The 17448-nt window shown below is 45.6% G+C and overlaps 1 protein-coding gene across 1 annotated transcript in view; it reads right to left on the bottom strand.

Annotated features, from left to right (window-relative positions):
- The window catches only part of snd1 (staphylococcal nuclease and tudor domain containing 1), a 135161-nt gene that overhangs the window by 27082 nt on the left and 90631 nt on the right, over positions 1-17448 (bottom strand). Inside the window, exon 19 of the mRNA XM_053861858.1 lies at positions 11445-11586. Coding sequence (XP_053717833.1) covers positions 11445-11586 — 142 coding nt within the window. The remainder of the gene's footprint in view (positions 1-11444; positions 11587-17448) is intronic.

The following is a 17448-nucleotide window of genomic DNA, read 5'->3' as shown; positions in this document are numbered from 1 at the left end:
TTCATCACAAGTACAGTACAGTCGTACAATATTATGAGCATGAAAACCAAAAGTCAGACTAATTTTCAACAGAGGAATTCATCCTATACTGAGCAAACATGAGTATAAACCACAAATGCAGATGCCTTTGAAGTATCCACGTTTTAAATATTGATAGAGCCAAGATAAAATATCAAAACAATATCACACATTCAAGTATTGCGATGTCTCAGTAAAAATATCGACACAATATCAGGCATTATATATTATATGGGGATATTTTCCTACACCGCTGATACGTCGGTGCCGTGTACTCATGAATACATTGCTCAAGAACGCTCAGATGACGTCCAGCGTTTATGGCCCGAGGGTCTATTGTATCACCCATCATTGTCAGGAGACCCAAGGCTGAGTCAGAGCACTGCAGAGGCAGGGCATCCCAGTTAACCGGGTGCAACACAACCTCTTGTAACGAACCTCCTGAACGGCTTCAGGCACTTTTACCTCAAGCGCGTCTCAGTGGCTGCTGGGTGGCCCAGTTTCGCAGTGGTCAGTACCTTGCGGCCATGGTTCTGGCAAGTAAGCAGCAGTGTACTGAGAAAAACCTGGCACAAGAATGACTGAAAAAAATCCGTTTGTTTTGGTCCAGAGACGAAAATCCTCAAAATAAAGAGAGCAGCCTTTTTTTTTTCTACTCGACACACGGCAGAGAACCTTTTTTAATCTTTCCTACAAACTCAGGGCGGTGGTTTCACCCAGGGTCACTTGCGATCAGGAGGATGAGCCTTATTTAGTTGTGATAAACAGGAAGGTACAGGAGGGGATTGAGAGGGTTTGATTGTTGAGGGGGCCGGGGCGACGTACGGTGCTTGTCCAAACACCTCGTCGGCCGCCCACTGCTCTGCCAACTGCTGATGAATGCAGTGAGGGGAATAGGAGAGTACACACAACATCAGACAGAGCAGAGGCGCCTTTTTCAGTTTCAGAAAAAACGTCAACCACGCAGGCACGGCTGCAAAACAATAACCACTGGATTCATGAGACAGTCCTCTCCTACTTGACTGTGTAGTGCTGAATTAGAACGAACACAAATAAGCGTTTCCTGCACACGCCGGCCGACCACGTTTCATTGAGGAAGTATCATGTGGCTGGGTGTAGAAAGACATCAATATTCATACGTGAGGGCTTGAATAATTAGCAAGATGCAAACAGAACAGAAAATGCAGGATGGAATATTCAAAAGGTGCAGACCCAGGAAAAGTGCATTAATCTATAGCACAGAATTAATATTTGATTGAGTTATGAGAAACCTGGGTTAATGAGAGAATATTCACGGCGAGTTACGGCTCAGCGACAGAGGAACACGTGGGATAGAGACCACCACTATATACCATAAAGAAGGCGGGGAAAACGGGACGGTGGAGCAGGGGAACTTTGTATGCAGAATGAGATCAAGCTAAAAAGCTAAACAGGGCTTTTGTCGTGGAAAAACAAGGGGATAAATGGGAATTGTCAAAACATCCAAGCAGGCTGAGCGGCGGACAAACGCACCAGACAGTAACGAAAACACGTCTTTACTCCTCACAGCGAGGATGCTATTGTCCTCACTGTCAGGCAAGCTCGCGGGACAAATAAAGACGGCTAAAAAAATGGTGGAAAACAACCAAGTGCAGTGCTCAGTTCTGTGGCCATCTAAAAGCGATGATGGTGTAATGTGAAGTGTTGGACTGGAGTCGCTGCCTACTTCCTTGTCCTCCACTGCCACAAAGTGAGATTTGTGTATACACCACGGCTGTTTATAAATCAAGCAGAGTTGCCCAATCCAGAAAAACGGAACATTTAGGCCCCAGAATTGGGGAATCGATAGAGACAGAGAGGAGAAAGCCACAGCGAAGGGGAGCAGCGACTTGGCAGGTTAGTTGTGATGATCTTTGATTACATTACAGTGCACACGTCGTGAGCACAGACAATTGGAAAAGGAAAATGCCAACGGAGAAAAAGTGAATCATGTGCTCTTTTGCCACGGATCCCAAGGCTGTGCTAAATTCTATTAGGCTGTTTTAGGAAAGCCATTAAAGCACAGAGGGGTGAAAAATGGTAATAAGAGCGAGGCAGAGGCCAACAGAGGGAAGGCAGCTTATAAAAGCATTCTCACTCTCAAGCTTGTAAATGTGAAGGATAGAGACAAAAGCAGGGCGAGCACACAGACAGGACGCAGAGGTAAAACACGCGATACCATGATACCAGCACCAGCACCAGGAGGGTGTTAACGGCAGAAGGATTTACAACCACAGAACACATTCACTGATGCAAATAGGACCGTCTCCTTGTCACAATGACCAGCAAACACAAAGGTAATAGCAGCGTTTCCCTCATTATCTTCAACAAGACAAAACCCAGCGCCTTTAATTGTCGTCTAATTCAGTGTTATTATGAAACTATGTCGTCAAATATCACTGACAGGAGGAAAGGGAGCAAAAGGTCAGACTTGCAAATGGAACTGTTTAAACAGGCTCCAATTTAATCATGAAAGTTTGTCCAACTGGGAGCCAGAACAATGCGTCAGTAATGAAGTCACACAATGTCTCAACCTTTGGGGCAGCAGAGTTGTCTCAATGAAATATTCTTCAAACTTTGGACACCACTATTTCAAAAGCATGAAAACGGTTAGAGATAAATGTCTTGACCAGAGGTTGGGATGGAAGCCAATTCACTCATCTAATGAGTATGTTTTGATGTCGCCGGGTGACAGCCGTCGTGTGTTGCACAGGTTTTACACAGGTCTTTTTCTGATCCTCATCGCTCAAGCAACAGTGATGATGACGGCTGAGCATCGCCACTGTTTGGACTGTCAACACCTCCACAGGTGTATTTTCTCCCGCGGTGTTATTTTTCCCGTCTTCTGATCATAGCTGCACCATGTCCCCGGTGCCAGATCCAATATGTGCCGTTTGTGGTACAACTTAACTCCAGCCTGCATCGTCTCGGTGAACTGGCACAGTTTTCAGACCATCTCATTTACACCTTTATAGAAACACGGCAAGAACTGTTGCTCAGATTGAAGTTGCAGGTGTGCACCATCTGCTTGTGTTAAGTAAATAGATGGATGGATGGAGGAAACTATAGCAATCCCCTGGGAAGGTTCCCTTGAAAGAGCCAGAAAGAGGCTCCTGTTCTCCACAGCGCCATCTTGATGAACTAATATTCACATCAGGCTTCACATTTGCAGCTTGTCCTGTTTATATGCTGCGCTGTCGCTGACTGAGCGATGTGGGATGATCATGTTTGGTGATAATAATTGACTTTTGTCGCAGCAATACAATGAGTTAAATGACGTCCAAACTTCAAAAAGATGAAGTCGATCGCAGAGATAAAGTCACATCGTCTTCATCAGAGTGGGATTTGAACAGCGTTCGATTCGGAGTCAAGTTTAAAGCAGAGCATTGACTCGGGCTGCTCCAGAAGCAATGGAAAGTGGTATGGATTAAAACTCGTTCAATGACTCCCCACCAACACCAATTAGCCTTTCATCCTTCCAGGCATCCAGTGCCTTTTAAACCAAATGACTGCTTCAGTGCTGAAAAAAGGCAGAATATCTTTTTTTCCATGAGCCATCTTTGACTCTCCATTAGATCCATAACATTAATCAGCACCTACTTCTGCCTGACGCGAACACAAACTTGTGTGGAAACAGACTGGCCGGGGCTGTGAAGGGATTCAGAGGCCACCAAATTCAAAGTGACAGCTATATGCCAAGCTGCTAATCAAATTAAATAATGAATGTTTCCTCCTGCCAGGATGCGCATCAACCTGACCTCTAAATATTGCATTGGCTGCAGTGCTGGCGCTCACTTTGCTGTTGCAACTTTCCTCTCCTCTGTTCAACGGCAGAACTGTTGGATGGCCACTTCCACAAAGGCACAAAATCATCGGCGCTGGTTCAGTTAAAGTCTCGGTCCCGTAATTTCTTTCAATACAGACACTGCGGTGAGGAGGGTTGAAGTGGACTTGGATCACGAAAGCACCTCGACCTTTACCGAGCAAGTGTTTGGAATGAAGTGCCTTCTAAAATATGATATTGTGACAGGTCTACTTGGGACAGATTCACCTGCCAGCTTGTCTCCCAGAGTCAGGAGGGAAGGTTTGAAGCATTTTTCCAAGCCCAAGAGAACCACTTTTGCCAAGTACTAAATCGACTCCAATCCATTCTATTTTGCAGCCTTGTGGTTGATGCACCTTTATGTGCTACCGCACTTGTCATGAGCTTCAAGGTCAACTTTGTCATATATTAGTAATCATTTATCAGCCTGACACCATAACAAATGCAACTTATTGCACAAATGATAGTTATATCGATGTTTAATCATAATTAAGAATATTAATAAAGTATCAATAACAAGCTTCATTCTCAGTGGATTCAACATTGTTGACTACATGTCTTTTGAATGAGTCTGGAATGGTGCGTTTTTCTTCTCACCAGCTGAGTGCACTGAAGCAGGTGGTTGTGCTTGAGATGAGCATGTACGTTTGCAGCGTTGCTCTTTTTTGTTGCCAGCACTTTTGTGCAAATGAGACACACTGGTTCGTTCGTGTTCAAGGGCTCACCGTACACGTTTGGCTTCAAACCGAAATGTTGACACAAAGATGCTGCAGCTTTGGGCTTCTTGATGTTTATCGTCAAGTGGTACCGGTGCTCCACACACGTCTCCTCTTCTCCAGTGGTGGAGTGCACACACAAGCATCACGAGACCTTTCATTCCGCCGAGTCACTCACGCTTGGTACACAGAGTGAACACTCCTGTCAGCAATAGAACTTGAGGCGGGGTTGAGGGAACACTGAGGGAGAAACCTTCGATGAATTGACTTACTGATGATGGTAACAGGCCTAATACTTTATTCTATTGGCCAGATCAGGTGGGCAGTTATAAGGGTCACATCACATCCAGGGGCCATTGTGATGGAACACCAAGCAAAAAAAAAAAAAAACAGCAACTGAATTATATTTTTGCAACATCTCCCATCAAGAGAAGAATATTAGAATAATTTCCACTTTTATTCCACATTTTATCTTATTTTTTGGCAAATAACCTCACATTAGTGCAGGCAAAGGGCCACATGTGGGCCAAACATGTGGGCTGGATACAACAAAATGTGAAGTGGGCGTCTGAAGAGCAACAAGAGTGGGCCAGCTTCAGACCAGATGAACTGCCAACCAGGCTTACAGATATACTTTGGTAAAATGAACGGAGTGAGGACGCTCAGCTGCAAATTGAAGTGCAAAGCGTCACCTTTAGCATTTCTTTATTGACCTGACCGTGGCAGAGGTCTCAGACCCACTTGGCCCACCCCTCGATGCTTGTGGTCTGCGCAGGGCACGAAGCTTCTCAGTGCAATGTGAGTGGCAAGGACACAATTGAACACTAATGGAAACAGTTTTACCCTGACACAGACCTAGATCACTAACACCCCATCTAAAGAAATGACCCAATCGTTGACTGTATAAACTGTGGTTCACATTTGAGGCTATCCTGGTGACGCCCATATCACAACGGCTTATACCGATACAGCACTTAAGCCCAGAATATGTAACGTTTTACTGTGATAGCAGTGGGGTCAGGCATGTCCGGGGTGAGGGCATGCACCGCCGCTGACCACCACCATGATGACATCACATGCATATTCACGCCAGTGTAACACAACATCATATAGACGAAAACTTAGACAACAACAGAGAACTGGAAGACGATGGGATCAGACCGTGTTGTAACTCTTCATACACGTCCAAAATGACCTTATCACGATGCATTCGCTGCAACAAGCAGAAAAGAAACAACAACAGCGAGAAGTACATCACTGCGCTGCTATTAAAAAGCTTGTTCTACAAAAAGGAATCATTGCTATAGACCATTGACCCAATTGTCCGCAAATGGGCCACGCAGAATAATCAATAGCAGAGTACAGTGGTTTCCCTGCTCAACTCACACCAGCGTGGAGGAGTCAGAGACGGTACGATGAGTACGAGCAAACAGGCATTTAAAAAACAATATCAAAGGGAGATTTTAAAGCGTCTAACCACCCATGAAAGTACGGGCTTCTTCTTTATCAATTTGGAGGCCTGGACTGAAGCGGAGCCAGGGCGAGCGCAGCTCCCCGCCTGCCTCGCTCCATCACTGGCTGTGTCCAGCATCATTAGGTGATGAACAGCTGCTGTGTGTAAAACACAGAAGTGTGAATAATGTGGACGGAGAGGCACCTGGTTGGGGGAGAAACGACTCCTCTCATTATGACTCTGCGCCAGAAAACAAGTACTTGACAGGAAGTACCGCCAACTGCACAGCAGCTGAGGTTTCGGGTGGTGAGAAAATGAGTGTTTTTTTTTTATTAAACAGGCTGAGTTTATAATAGCAACGTGGCAATACTTTTGGAGGCGTCTTGCCTCTTGCTTCTGGTCCGTCTGCACTGGAGGCAAAGTAGACCAGTTCTCACCTCACCTCCCCATAAAAGATGTGTGGAATAAGATGTAAACAAACTGCAAATAAAGTTCACTTTTTATCCACCTTGAACAACCTCACAGGTCATAATAACCACTTCTGTCTTTGTTAGTGGGCCTTCAATGATTCAATGGCCACAAATAAATATTTACAATCCTGCTTTCTTCGACAACCAGGGCGGCCTTGGTTTGGATGGGAATGAGCGATGCAGTTTCATTCGGAGGACAAGAAAAACAACATTTGAATTGCTTTGACTGATGCTTCAGACAGAAAAACATCCTGAAGTATAACAATAATCAACTAAATTCAATTCATTTGACAGCAACACAAACGAACCAAAATGTGTTTTACTTCCACCATCAGGTGATATCAGTGATATGACACAGCGAGGAAGCAAATGCACACTCCACGTCAATGAGTGCAGAAGGGCAGTTAATGCAGCTAAAGGAAACAGAATTTAAGAACTAACAGGAAATAATAGTTACTGAACGTAACTTCAGTTCTATGAATATGTGCGGAGCCCTCTCACGGAACACAGGCCCAGTCTTCAGATGAACGTCACAAACGAATCTGTTGTGAAAGTGCCTTTCTTCAACAGCCACTGTCATCTTCAGAGCCTACAGTCATTGGAATGGCGTCTTCAACAAAAGCGTCACTTGCGTTGACATGTTCTGTCTCCTGATGGGGCGACAAGAGTGGCCCAGGAAATGACCAGTGGCAGCGTCTGATTGCCTCTTCATGTGCGGTGGCATCAGCGCCGAGCTAAGTGCTCTGGTGTTGACTTGTTGGTTCTCAAAAGACGACATTAGCTTGTCACTGGTCAAACACCCTTCTTGCTAACTAGTCAAGCCATGCACAGAGGGCCATTTATTTGGCCAAAATGTTTTGTTTTTTTCGAACAGGCCGATACAGATTTTTGGCGATTGTTTGTTTTTTCTCCTCAACTAAATTACACACAAAACTCATGTTTTTGTTTTCTTTTGTCATTAATTGTAGGAACCTTAACTAAATAATAGAGCAACACTGTATAGAAAAAAATTGCAACTTTTAACGCAAATAAATAAACAATAAAAAAACGTTGATGAAGTACTTAATATGAAATAAATACATTTTATTCCCTTTTCAATGAACAAAGGACTGATCAAATCTACAATCTTGTGGTTAGCGTTTGCTTGTTAGCCTCTTGGGAGCAAACGCATGTGTGCACGAACTGAAGGTTGGTTGTCATTTTCCTGGACGGAGAAGTGTTGCAAAACGGCCGCCATCGTGGCTGGAACACTTGGCCTGCTGTGTCATTTTTACACTGTGGTGTAAAATTTTAAAGAGTAATAACATTTCTATTCATGTATAAATCTAAATAGCATCATCTCATTATCGTAAATAATTAAATTGGCTTATATTTGCCATTCGATGGGCCATGATGATGTCAACGGTGCCCATACTGGCGCGGTGCAGCTCGACTTGCGTCACCTTGGGAAAGGTCGTGAGTGCTACATTACGTATGAAGATGCAGTTAGGAATGATCTCACTTTGTCTGCAAGTTTGATTCTCCTAGAACACCATCAGTGATACAGGATCAGGAGCGATCGTAGTGTCTTCAGTGAAGCCTTGTAAAGGCACTAAAACGTCTGATTCAGACTCCTCTCCCCGATCATAAACAGTAAGCCACATCCTTTTAATGAGGTTGATGAAACAATCATGTTTGAGAGGACAAACCATGTCAATGGTAAACTAGTGATGAGTTATTTCAGAGGCACAGATGACAAGTGGCGCCACTACCTGGGAGACTGGAAGGACGCAATTAAGGCAAGCGCACGATATTGACGTGGAGGCCATTACAAGTGCCCAGAGACTTCAGGGTTATATTTAGAAACTTTGAACTGCCGCTGAATTTCCTGCAGTGAAAATGTGACAATGGTTTACAGCCTGGACTCCCCACTGTGCCTGGAGTGGCCTCTCACTGTAGTGTCCAAGGTCACTCAGATCTATGAGAGTCCCCCCTCTGACAGTAATTACATGTAGCCTAAGGTACCGCGGAAGCAGAGGAAAAGAGGGGAGACCAGGAAGAGACAGAGGAAACTGAGACAATAAGAGATAAACGACTGCATTAACAGATAAAGGCCTTCAAAATGAACCAAGGATTAAAGGGCAAAATCCCTCAAGCGCTCGGTGATGGGAAGAATTATTACACTGCAAGTTAATCAGTTATCAAGCCTAAATAAATACATCGCAACAGGAAAAAAAATTGCACTTAAAACTTATTAAACTGGGATAATTAAAATAAGAAAAGCGAGTGGGAGAGAAGCCATGGGGAATAAAACACAGCCAGCTGCATTTCCTTCACAATGGCTAAGAAGATAAAAGCAGGAAGATTATTTCCTGGGCTTACATATGCAAAAATAGCTGCAAGGTTTTTGCCGTCACAGCAATGGCTCAGCGGACCACAGCAAAAACGATAGTTTCAAAAAATGACTCATGGATAACATTGCTTGTAAAAAAATAGAATCATAATAATAATAAGTTCTTATTGATTATGAATTATTGGTAATACTTGCTCACTGAAAACAGTAGTACAGAAAAATGATGGTGATGGACATGGATGGGTTGTATGGTAGCGAATCGATCAAAATTCAAAGTGAAAATTCAAGAAAAATATTGCTCTGAATGTGAATTTGAACGCGCCGTGCAGTGCTAGAAGGCAAAAGCGTAGTGGATGGATGACACGTAACTGAATTGTTGTTTGGGCTTATTTTGTGGCTCTGACTGAAAGAACATTAGAGCCTGAAAACCCAGTTGACTTCACGAGAGGATTTCAAACAAACACCAATTGTGCAGATGGTCTTCTGATGACCAGACGTCAGACGACAGACGACAAATCTGAAATTGAGGAAGTGAACCTTCAACAACACATGGGGAAGGATCATGCAGCTGCTGGACAGAGCTGGAGCAGTCGGCAGCGATGTATTGCCATCGATGATAAATTCCGGACTATACAGCACAGCGGAAGATAAACCTCACTAAATGTAAGGAGGAAAACAGATGCTGTCCATCCATGAGTCACAGTGGGCTCCGAGCCGCGGGTGCAGTGGTGCTGTCTGCCCCGTAGAAAGGCTTCAAAATGCATGAGGATCACTTGTAAACTATACTACACTTTGACGATTTCAGAGCGTAACGATGCAACAATGATGGTGAACTTCCGGCCTTCAGTTTTATGTGCTGTTCGAGGGTCTGCTGTGACTCCATGCAGCTTTGAGGTCAGCAAAAATGTTGAGTTTGAGCGAGGCAGTAGCGGAGCAGGCAGGCGGTATGGGGCAGAAGAGGCAGGAAGCAGGAAGGCCACGGAGCCTGTGCTTCCCCTCAGAAAACTCTTTAGCACACAAGCTCCTGTGTGAAATAGATGGTGCTTATTAAAAGCAGGAAATGAATGAATGAACTGGCAGCGATCAGAGCAGATTAAATAACTCACTGCTCTTCTGCCAGAATAAAAATACTACGCAGAAAGCGCTCTTCCCCCTGTAGAGGAACCATTCAAGGAAAACAAGAGAGCGACCAGCGACTTCTGTCAAATGAAATCGTGAGGAGAAGTCTATTAGGGAACTTTGAAATGTTTCAATAGGTCACGTTGAATGGCTGGATCAGATTCATCTGGAGATAAAGACAATAGCTCAACACAAACACCACTTTTCATCCAATCCATCAAAGCAGTGACAACCAGCATTTTTCGTACTTCTCTTTCAGAGCAAGGTCCTGCATGCACTTCTGATCGTTGAGTGGACGGTTTGACAAATCTCAAGGATCAAAGGTCACGCACCGAAAATAAAGGTATTGTGCTATTGTATTCCTCACAAGAGTGAAGAACCAAAAGAGGTGGGTCGGTGGGTGAGTGGAGGTGGACAGCACTATTGATCTTCATTGACATGTGGTTATGTTTTACAGCAGTGCTCCAACAGCCCCGACCGGGAGAGCAATAATGATCCACACCAAATGTGTTGCCGAGGTACATGGAAAAGCAGCACACAAAGCTCTCTCTCCAAATCCAAAGGGCTACGAGTTTGACTGACTGTTCTAAACCAAAGCTCGACAATCTATGAATTCAAAGTCACATCGAATGTTGCTCACGGTGGAGACTGACCAGGTGGATGACCCGTCTCAACAGGTCCGAGGAGAGACGTCTTTCTTTAACAACATCATCTATTAGACCATGCAATGTTTTCATTTTCAAACTTCCTCATCATTTGGAACAAGCAATGATTTAGCCTCCATTTTTGAGCAACATATCAATAATGTACAATTTAACGCGGAAAACAACTTAGATAATGATTTGTTTTTTCCTAAATGGCATTTTTCACTAAATTTGCCCATTTATATCCGATCTGTGACAACTGACAAGACCATTTTCCACAATTGCTCAGAGAAAAAGACATGCAACATGATTTGAATTCACTCACAAGGTCTTTGGGGCCAAAGCTGCTGCTCTGGACATTTGCCAATTGCCTTGTTAAAGTCTGACGTGTGTGAAGCTTCAGATTAGTTTGTGCTTCAATAAAGAAATCCAGGGGAGAGTCCCAGACCTTGACGCCACCATGAAGTCGCACCATTCGTGGAGACAGTGGGGGAGGTATTGTGCGTGCGTGCGTGCTTTAATTCATGCACACAGGTTGGAGTGGTGAGCAGCCAGGCGTCATCATCCCATCTCTCTGGCCACTTCTTGGCCATGGTGAGAGGAGGGGGTGATTTATATCCCTCACTGTCTGGCAATAAGCAGCGTGCCCTTGTTTGTATGTCGGCGGAGGGAGCTGGGGGTGCCAACGCTCGCCATAATTGTCATTAATAAAGTCAGTCTAGTGTTAAATATGAGACACAAACGTGTGACATGATGACAAATGGCTCAGCACCACAGTCGCGTCATGCGACTTTACTGGTTTTAATTGACATTCCCGAGCCATTTCTGCTGATTCATCAGCCATAGCTTACCTGTCTCGACGTCTTGGGCGTAGAAGTGCAAATTGTCGGTGATTTCTGTGACACACACTGGCTTGTAGTTGGCAACTCTTTCCTTCTCCTCCGTCAGCTGGACCACCTCTTCCACCGGCTTCTCCTCGTAGTTGGACCAGATCTAAAACACACAGATTGTTATTGCCTGACCCTGACTTGTCACACCTGTCCAGCAAGTCAAAGAGACAAACCTTTAATGACAAGCTCAGAAACACAGCCAGGCAGCATTAAGTCAACAACACTACTCTGTCAACGTCCAGCATCATCATACCACTTGGCTTATTTTACCCCTCTGGTATCGACTTCTATAGGCTCAATCTGGGGACAGGCCACGTCCAAGGCCTATTGATAAAAGTGGAAACAGAAGTTGCTCTCAGGTAAAGCACTTTATTTGAAGCCTCTTCACCACAGCGATCTGAATCAAGAGCGGAGGATTAGCCTCTTCCTGTCCCTCCGAAGGAAACGGCAGTCGGCCTTGTCAAATGACTTTTCATGGAGAGGATTTCAAAGCCCGATTGAATAATGTCACTAAACATCGGTCAGCTCCGTTGGTCAGCTCTCGTCCTGATCTCTGAGGCAGGAAAGGCTCAGCAAAACACTCGAGCAAACTGATCCGGCATGTACTTGAACAGATTTGATGAGCATCTTCACACCGTTGGCAGCATTTGGTGTAATCACCTCCACCAAGGAGGCGCTGCTTCAGCCCGCTTCGTTGACCTCCATCCCTCTGTGAGAGGTGAAGGGCTTGAAACTGGGGAACATGGATGTCCCGACACCACTGGTCCACAGCAGTGGTGACGGCATGCTGCAAGGGACTAATCTCACTGAGACCAAAAGCTGAACAAGAAAAGACATCCAGCAGTGACGAGAGATCACGGGTCTCTCGGGGCTTCTGTACTCATGCTAACTCTGGACGTGCCGTGATCATACCAAGGTGACCCAGGCCACACCATCAATAAAACACTCTTATTGCTGTGCGGGAGAGCGTCACAAATGCAACAACGACGTTATTTACCTCCATACAATACTTGTATGAGCAGGTTGCACAGCTTCCTTTCAGCATGAAGGTTAGTTCTCCCTCGGCTCCCCGGGAGAAGCAGAGGGCAGGAGGCTCATTAGAAAGACGGCTTTTGCCTTGGGCCGCGAATCAAACTGCATGGATGTCAGTTGATGTGTGTGTGTGTGTGTTTGCAGAGAGCAGTGGAGGCTGCAGGAAGAGTGGGCGGCTGTTAAAAGTGAATACAGCATGTTTGTAAACAGCCTCATATACAGTGACGGAATATAGTGAGGGTCTTCACACGCCTGAGCGAATCGAGGTGGTAAGATAAAGGGGAGTTCAACCACTGGCTGTGAGATAGACACCTAATATGGGCAGGGACTCTGGAGTTGACCCAGAGAGTTCCTCAACTGGTGGAGCTACAGCACAGCAGCAGCAGAGGCAGCACCGCTTGTTAGCAGCGGTTCCTCCAGGCGACTGGAGGAGTGCCTCCTTTAAAAGAGGGAGAGATTCAAAACAGCAGAATTAGCCAACTGGGTTGAGGCAAATGATTGAAACAGCCTGCTATCAAAGTTAATTCAATTACAAAGTTAGAGTGTTGTCAATTTTTCCCGCTCTGCCTTGGCTCAGCCATGCTAGCGTTTGGGCTCAGATCATCAGTCCCTGGGCTTTTATTACACACTGGCTCCACTGCTTGCCAGGATGATCCTTTTCTGCGATGATGGAAACTGGCAATGCTTGTTACAAGCAGGAAGCAACAGAATTGGAAACGGGTTTCCATTTACGCACTACTAGAAGACGGGACATGACCTGTGGGTCCCGATGACACGAGATGGAGCCCTGTCATTCTCAAAGTCATAACAGAAGGGAATGGAGCGGATCCAGGAAAATGGTTTGGCTGTTCTCACTCCACAGGCGCCACAATTAGGTGGCTTTCAAGAGGACCGTTCCAGGATGACCCAGAAATCAGTCTTATGAGTTGCATGAGGATGCATTAGGCTCACAAATGGATCAAGTGTTTCCACTGCAGCGGCATTTGATGACGGCACTTCGTCTGGCTCGCTGCTTTGAGAGTTAAGCTCCATATGGTTAGGGTCATACAACACAAGGTGACCGCTTGGTCCAACATTGAGTGCCTGGGGATCATACTTGACGAGGGATGCCACACATTGTCGAGTCACATCAGGTGTGAGAGTGAGGGCTCATGGCTGCCAACTCAACTCATCTTAACCGCAAGCATCCTTTTTGTACGCCAGGAAATGACAAAGGAGAGGCCCAAAAGACCACGATAGGCAACAGTCAATTGCAACACAGCAGGAGAGAGAACACGCTAAAAAGAGTGTGGGACTTAGTAGTTAGGAATGAAGATCTATCCAATGAGGTCTGCTGTGAGGCTGTCAGTCCAAAACACAGCAGGACGCTTCACACTGAAGAGGTTCAGTCAGGAAGTGAAAGAAACGATATCATTTTGAATCTATAGTCTCCATCGTTGCTTGTGATCGTAACATGGTGGCAAAGAAAATGTAAATAATGAAAGGCCTCAAGGTAAGAAAAACTGCTTTGATAGAATATTTCCCACCTCCGCCCCCAGCTTGCAACAAGAAGCACAATGTTTTCCACCGAGGGAGCAAACATGTTTGGCACAATGACTGGAGGACCAGCCATCGTTGTTTCAGTCTACAAACAGTTGGAACAAAGTCAAACTTGAGTGGCGTTTGCAGAAGGTCTGTGATGTGTTCAAACAAGCCCTGAGATATTCCGCCCGTGATGGTCATAAACAGTGCTCGCCTGTTAATTCCACCTTGTGCAGCAATTAGGGATGAAAAAGATTAGCGTGTCACCATTCATTAGCCTGCCTGCCATCACCGCGGCACCTCATCCAGAGTAGGCTTACTGCTGGATCGGAAATGGCACGCGGCCGCGAGGTTTCCTCTTGACCTCTGACTCGATCAGCGCACCAGAGACGGACATCTGCCTCCCACGTTGCGGCTCCTGTGGAATCAATCTGTCTAATTGATACGAGTGGGATGTCGAAGGTCAGCGTTGGTGAAGACCAACTTCTGACTAGTTTATGACCTGATTTTGACTCCTTCGTCACTGCTGCTCAAGAAATGGTTTGGCAGAGAGAAATATGTTCCAAAACAAAGCAAAATTCTTTTCTGACATGGAATGGCAGTGTGAGCGGTTGCTTGATCAGATGGAACCGTCCCTTGGATTACAGGAGTGCGACACAGAGTTTTATCTCTTTATAAAGCACACACACTCGCACACAGCGCCCAGGGCTGATGACCTTCCGTGAGCAGCCAACCATCCTGTTTGTTCCACTTGAATGCAGGTATATGTGACTGCTGCTCTGCAACTGCAGCCAGACGCTGGAGCCAGCGAGCTGGCAGAAACAATGAGAGGGGGAGGAGACGAGCGAGGGAGAAGGAATGGCTGGCCATTAAGCACAGACTGAAGGGACAACAAGGCCTAATAATGGAGGCCAACCTGAATGAGATGGCAGGATCGTCTGACCTTCACAACTCCCGAGAAGGAAAACACACTTGCATCCAAATGAGTGACAAGTGTGAGCTCATAGCGCTAATAGAGTAAAGCGCCATTCACGCTGATCCTGCAACCACAACGGCGGGGCTGAAGGAAGTGCTCAAGCATGCATTCGGGGGATTAGGTAAATTTCCATTTTTACGTTCTCATTCACACATGAAGCCTGTATTGGCTCGAGGAGCCTCACCTGCTCACCATCAGAAAACACCAATCCTAGCGCTGCAGTCGCACGACCTTCCTCTATTCAAGACTTTACAAACGTGCTCAACCATGACGTGGACATTTACATAGACGAACACCCGGTAAGACAGGGATTACCAGCAGCAACAATTGACCTCGTGTACGGCTACAATGGATTCTGTCTGATACACCTTTTCCATTTTGCAACACATTCGAGGTATTTGAACCCTTTGTGGAAATACCTTCCGTGGCTTTCAACGGGATCAACAGCCATTCTACTGGTCTATTAATAGCCTCTGTTTGCACAATGTTTGGAGTTCAGATGCATCTCAAGCACACTCCCACTGAGAATAACGGAATGATTAAACAAAACAAGAGCTGCACCCGTTTTAGCCAGTAACATCCACCAGCACATCAACAAGCTCATGCGTGTTCAGAGAACAGCCATCAATGTCGTATCGAGTCCTCCATTTCCCTTACCTTGTCATTTGCATAGTTATATAGCCAATTCATTATCTGGTCACACTTTGAGAACAATTGGAATCAATACGAGTGTGCAATTCAGAAGAGAGCACTTTGCCAATCAATCGGAAGCCCATTATATCGCTAATGAAGCACACTTTAGAAAGAATGCTGGGCTAATATGGCAGAATATATCTTTCCATTCTTCTGTGCATAACACTTATTTTAGGTTGGCTCTTAAAGACAACAGTGAAACTGGGTCTGCTCATTGACTTCAACTTTCTGAAGAAACTGAAGTTGCTTTGGAACAATAAAGCACGAGCCTTTACGCAATGTTACCACGCGAAAACGTTACCACACGATCCCATAGGTGCAGTGTTTAGTGAATGAGAAGAGTGGGACGACTCGGTCTACCTCTTTGACTTACAGGTGGGTGAATGGTGAAGCTCTCGTGTCTTCAACCTTCCTGACAAGGACCATTTCAAAGGACTTCAGATGAAGAATCACCGTCTGCAGCCACGATGACAGGAGTGTACATGACAGACAGACATCAAATGCTGCTGTACTCTAAATGGATGAGACATGAACCCAGTCCAGCCACATGGCCCCTAAAAAGCCCTGCCTGCGAGGGTCGCTGGGCTGTTGACGCAACATTAACCCTGACGGCTCAGCTGATGATGGGCTGACTGGGAAGCCCATCTACGGTGAGAAAGGAAGAGCGAGTCACATGACAGACCTTCACAGACCTCATCAGAACGTTTTAGCTCGACTGTCAAGCAGAATCTTTACTCCAGAAACTCAATGTTTTGAAGGGAACTGCTCAGGGAAAACCAGCAATCAATCAATGTAGACAAAGGGTATTCTGCTGGGTCTTCATCTACGTTTCAGGTTACGTTCCAATCCAGTTCTACTTTGCAAGATCACCAGTCATGCGTGCGGCACATGCTGCGTACCATCCACTGCGACCTTGCACCAACCACAAACCTATGAAGATGAAGCAGAAGACGGACAGACTTCAGAAAGGTGTGCCTGCCTTAACCTATGATCAGCATGTGCACAGGTTTGCAAGCTGGAAGGGAATGTTCGGGAGGAATAGCTACGTAAGAACTGCCCTGTATAGAGGGCTGAAGTCACCCCATGATTTCACCCTTCACAGACACGTATAGCTCAAGTGGAACGCCATCCCTGCTGCAGACAACACACAGCCTCCTTCCATTGTGCTGACAAAAGAAACTCCATGAATAAACCAGTTATTGATATGGCTATGGGCCAGTTATGAATCACTATCATGTACTCCTGTTGAGCGGTGTCGATGCCACACAGTTAAACTAACACTAAACACAACCGATTATTAACAGCAAATGAGAAAATAGTGGTACGCTCCCTAATCTGAAGTGTAACCAGGGTCAGAGCGAGTGAGGAGAACCAACCAGGCAAAGAGGAGAGTGCAGTCTGGGTGTGAGCTGTGAGCGGCAGCCAGACGAAGCAGAGAAACTCCACAGCACAGTAGTGCGACAGGTCACGATTCTTGCTTTCGTGACAGTAGATCTGACACAAGAGAGGACGCATAGTTCAAAGAGTTGCAGTTGATGCTCAGTTTTTTTATAGGCAGTGACCAGAAAGAACAAGAGTAGAAGCAAGTACATCAGAGGGACAAGTGGAGAGGTTTGGACAGATAGTTCGGAGGAGAGACTCAGAGGGACATGTGGAGAAGTTTGGACAGATGGTTAGGAGGAGAGAGTCAGAGGGACATGTGGAGAGGTTTGGACAGATAGTTAGGAGGAGAGACTCAGAGGG

This window comes from Synchiropus splendidus, chromosome 4 (genome assembly GCF_027744825.2).
Source record: "Synchiropus splendidus isolate RoL2022-P1 chromosome 4, RoL_Sspl_1.0, whole genome shotgun sequence".
Classification (NCBI taxonomy): Eukaryota; Metazoa; Chordata; class Actinopteri; order Syngnathiformes; family Callionymidae; genus Synchiropus; species Synchiropus splendidus.
Note: the sequence above shows the minus strand (reverse complement) of the source record. Positions and strands in the feature narration are given on the sequence as shown.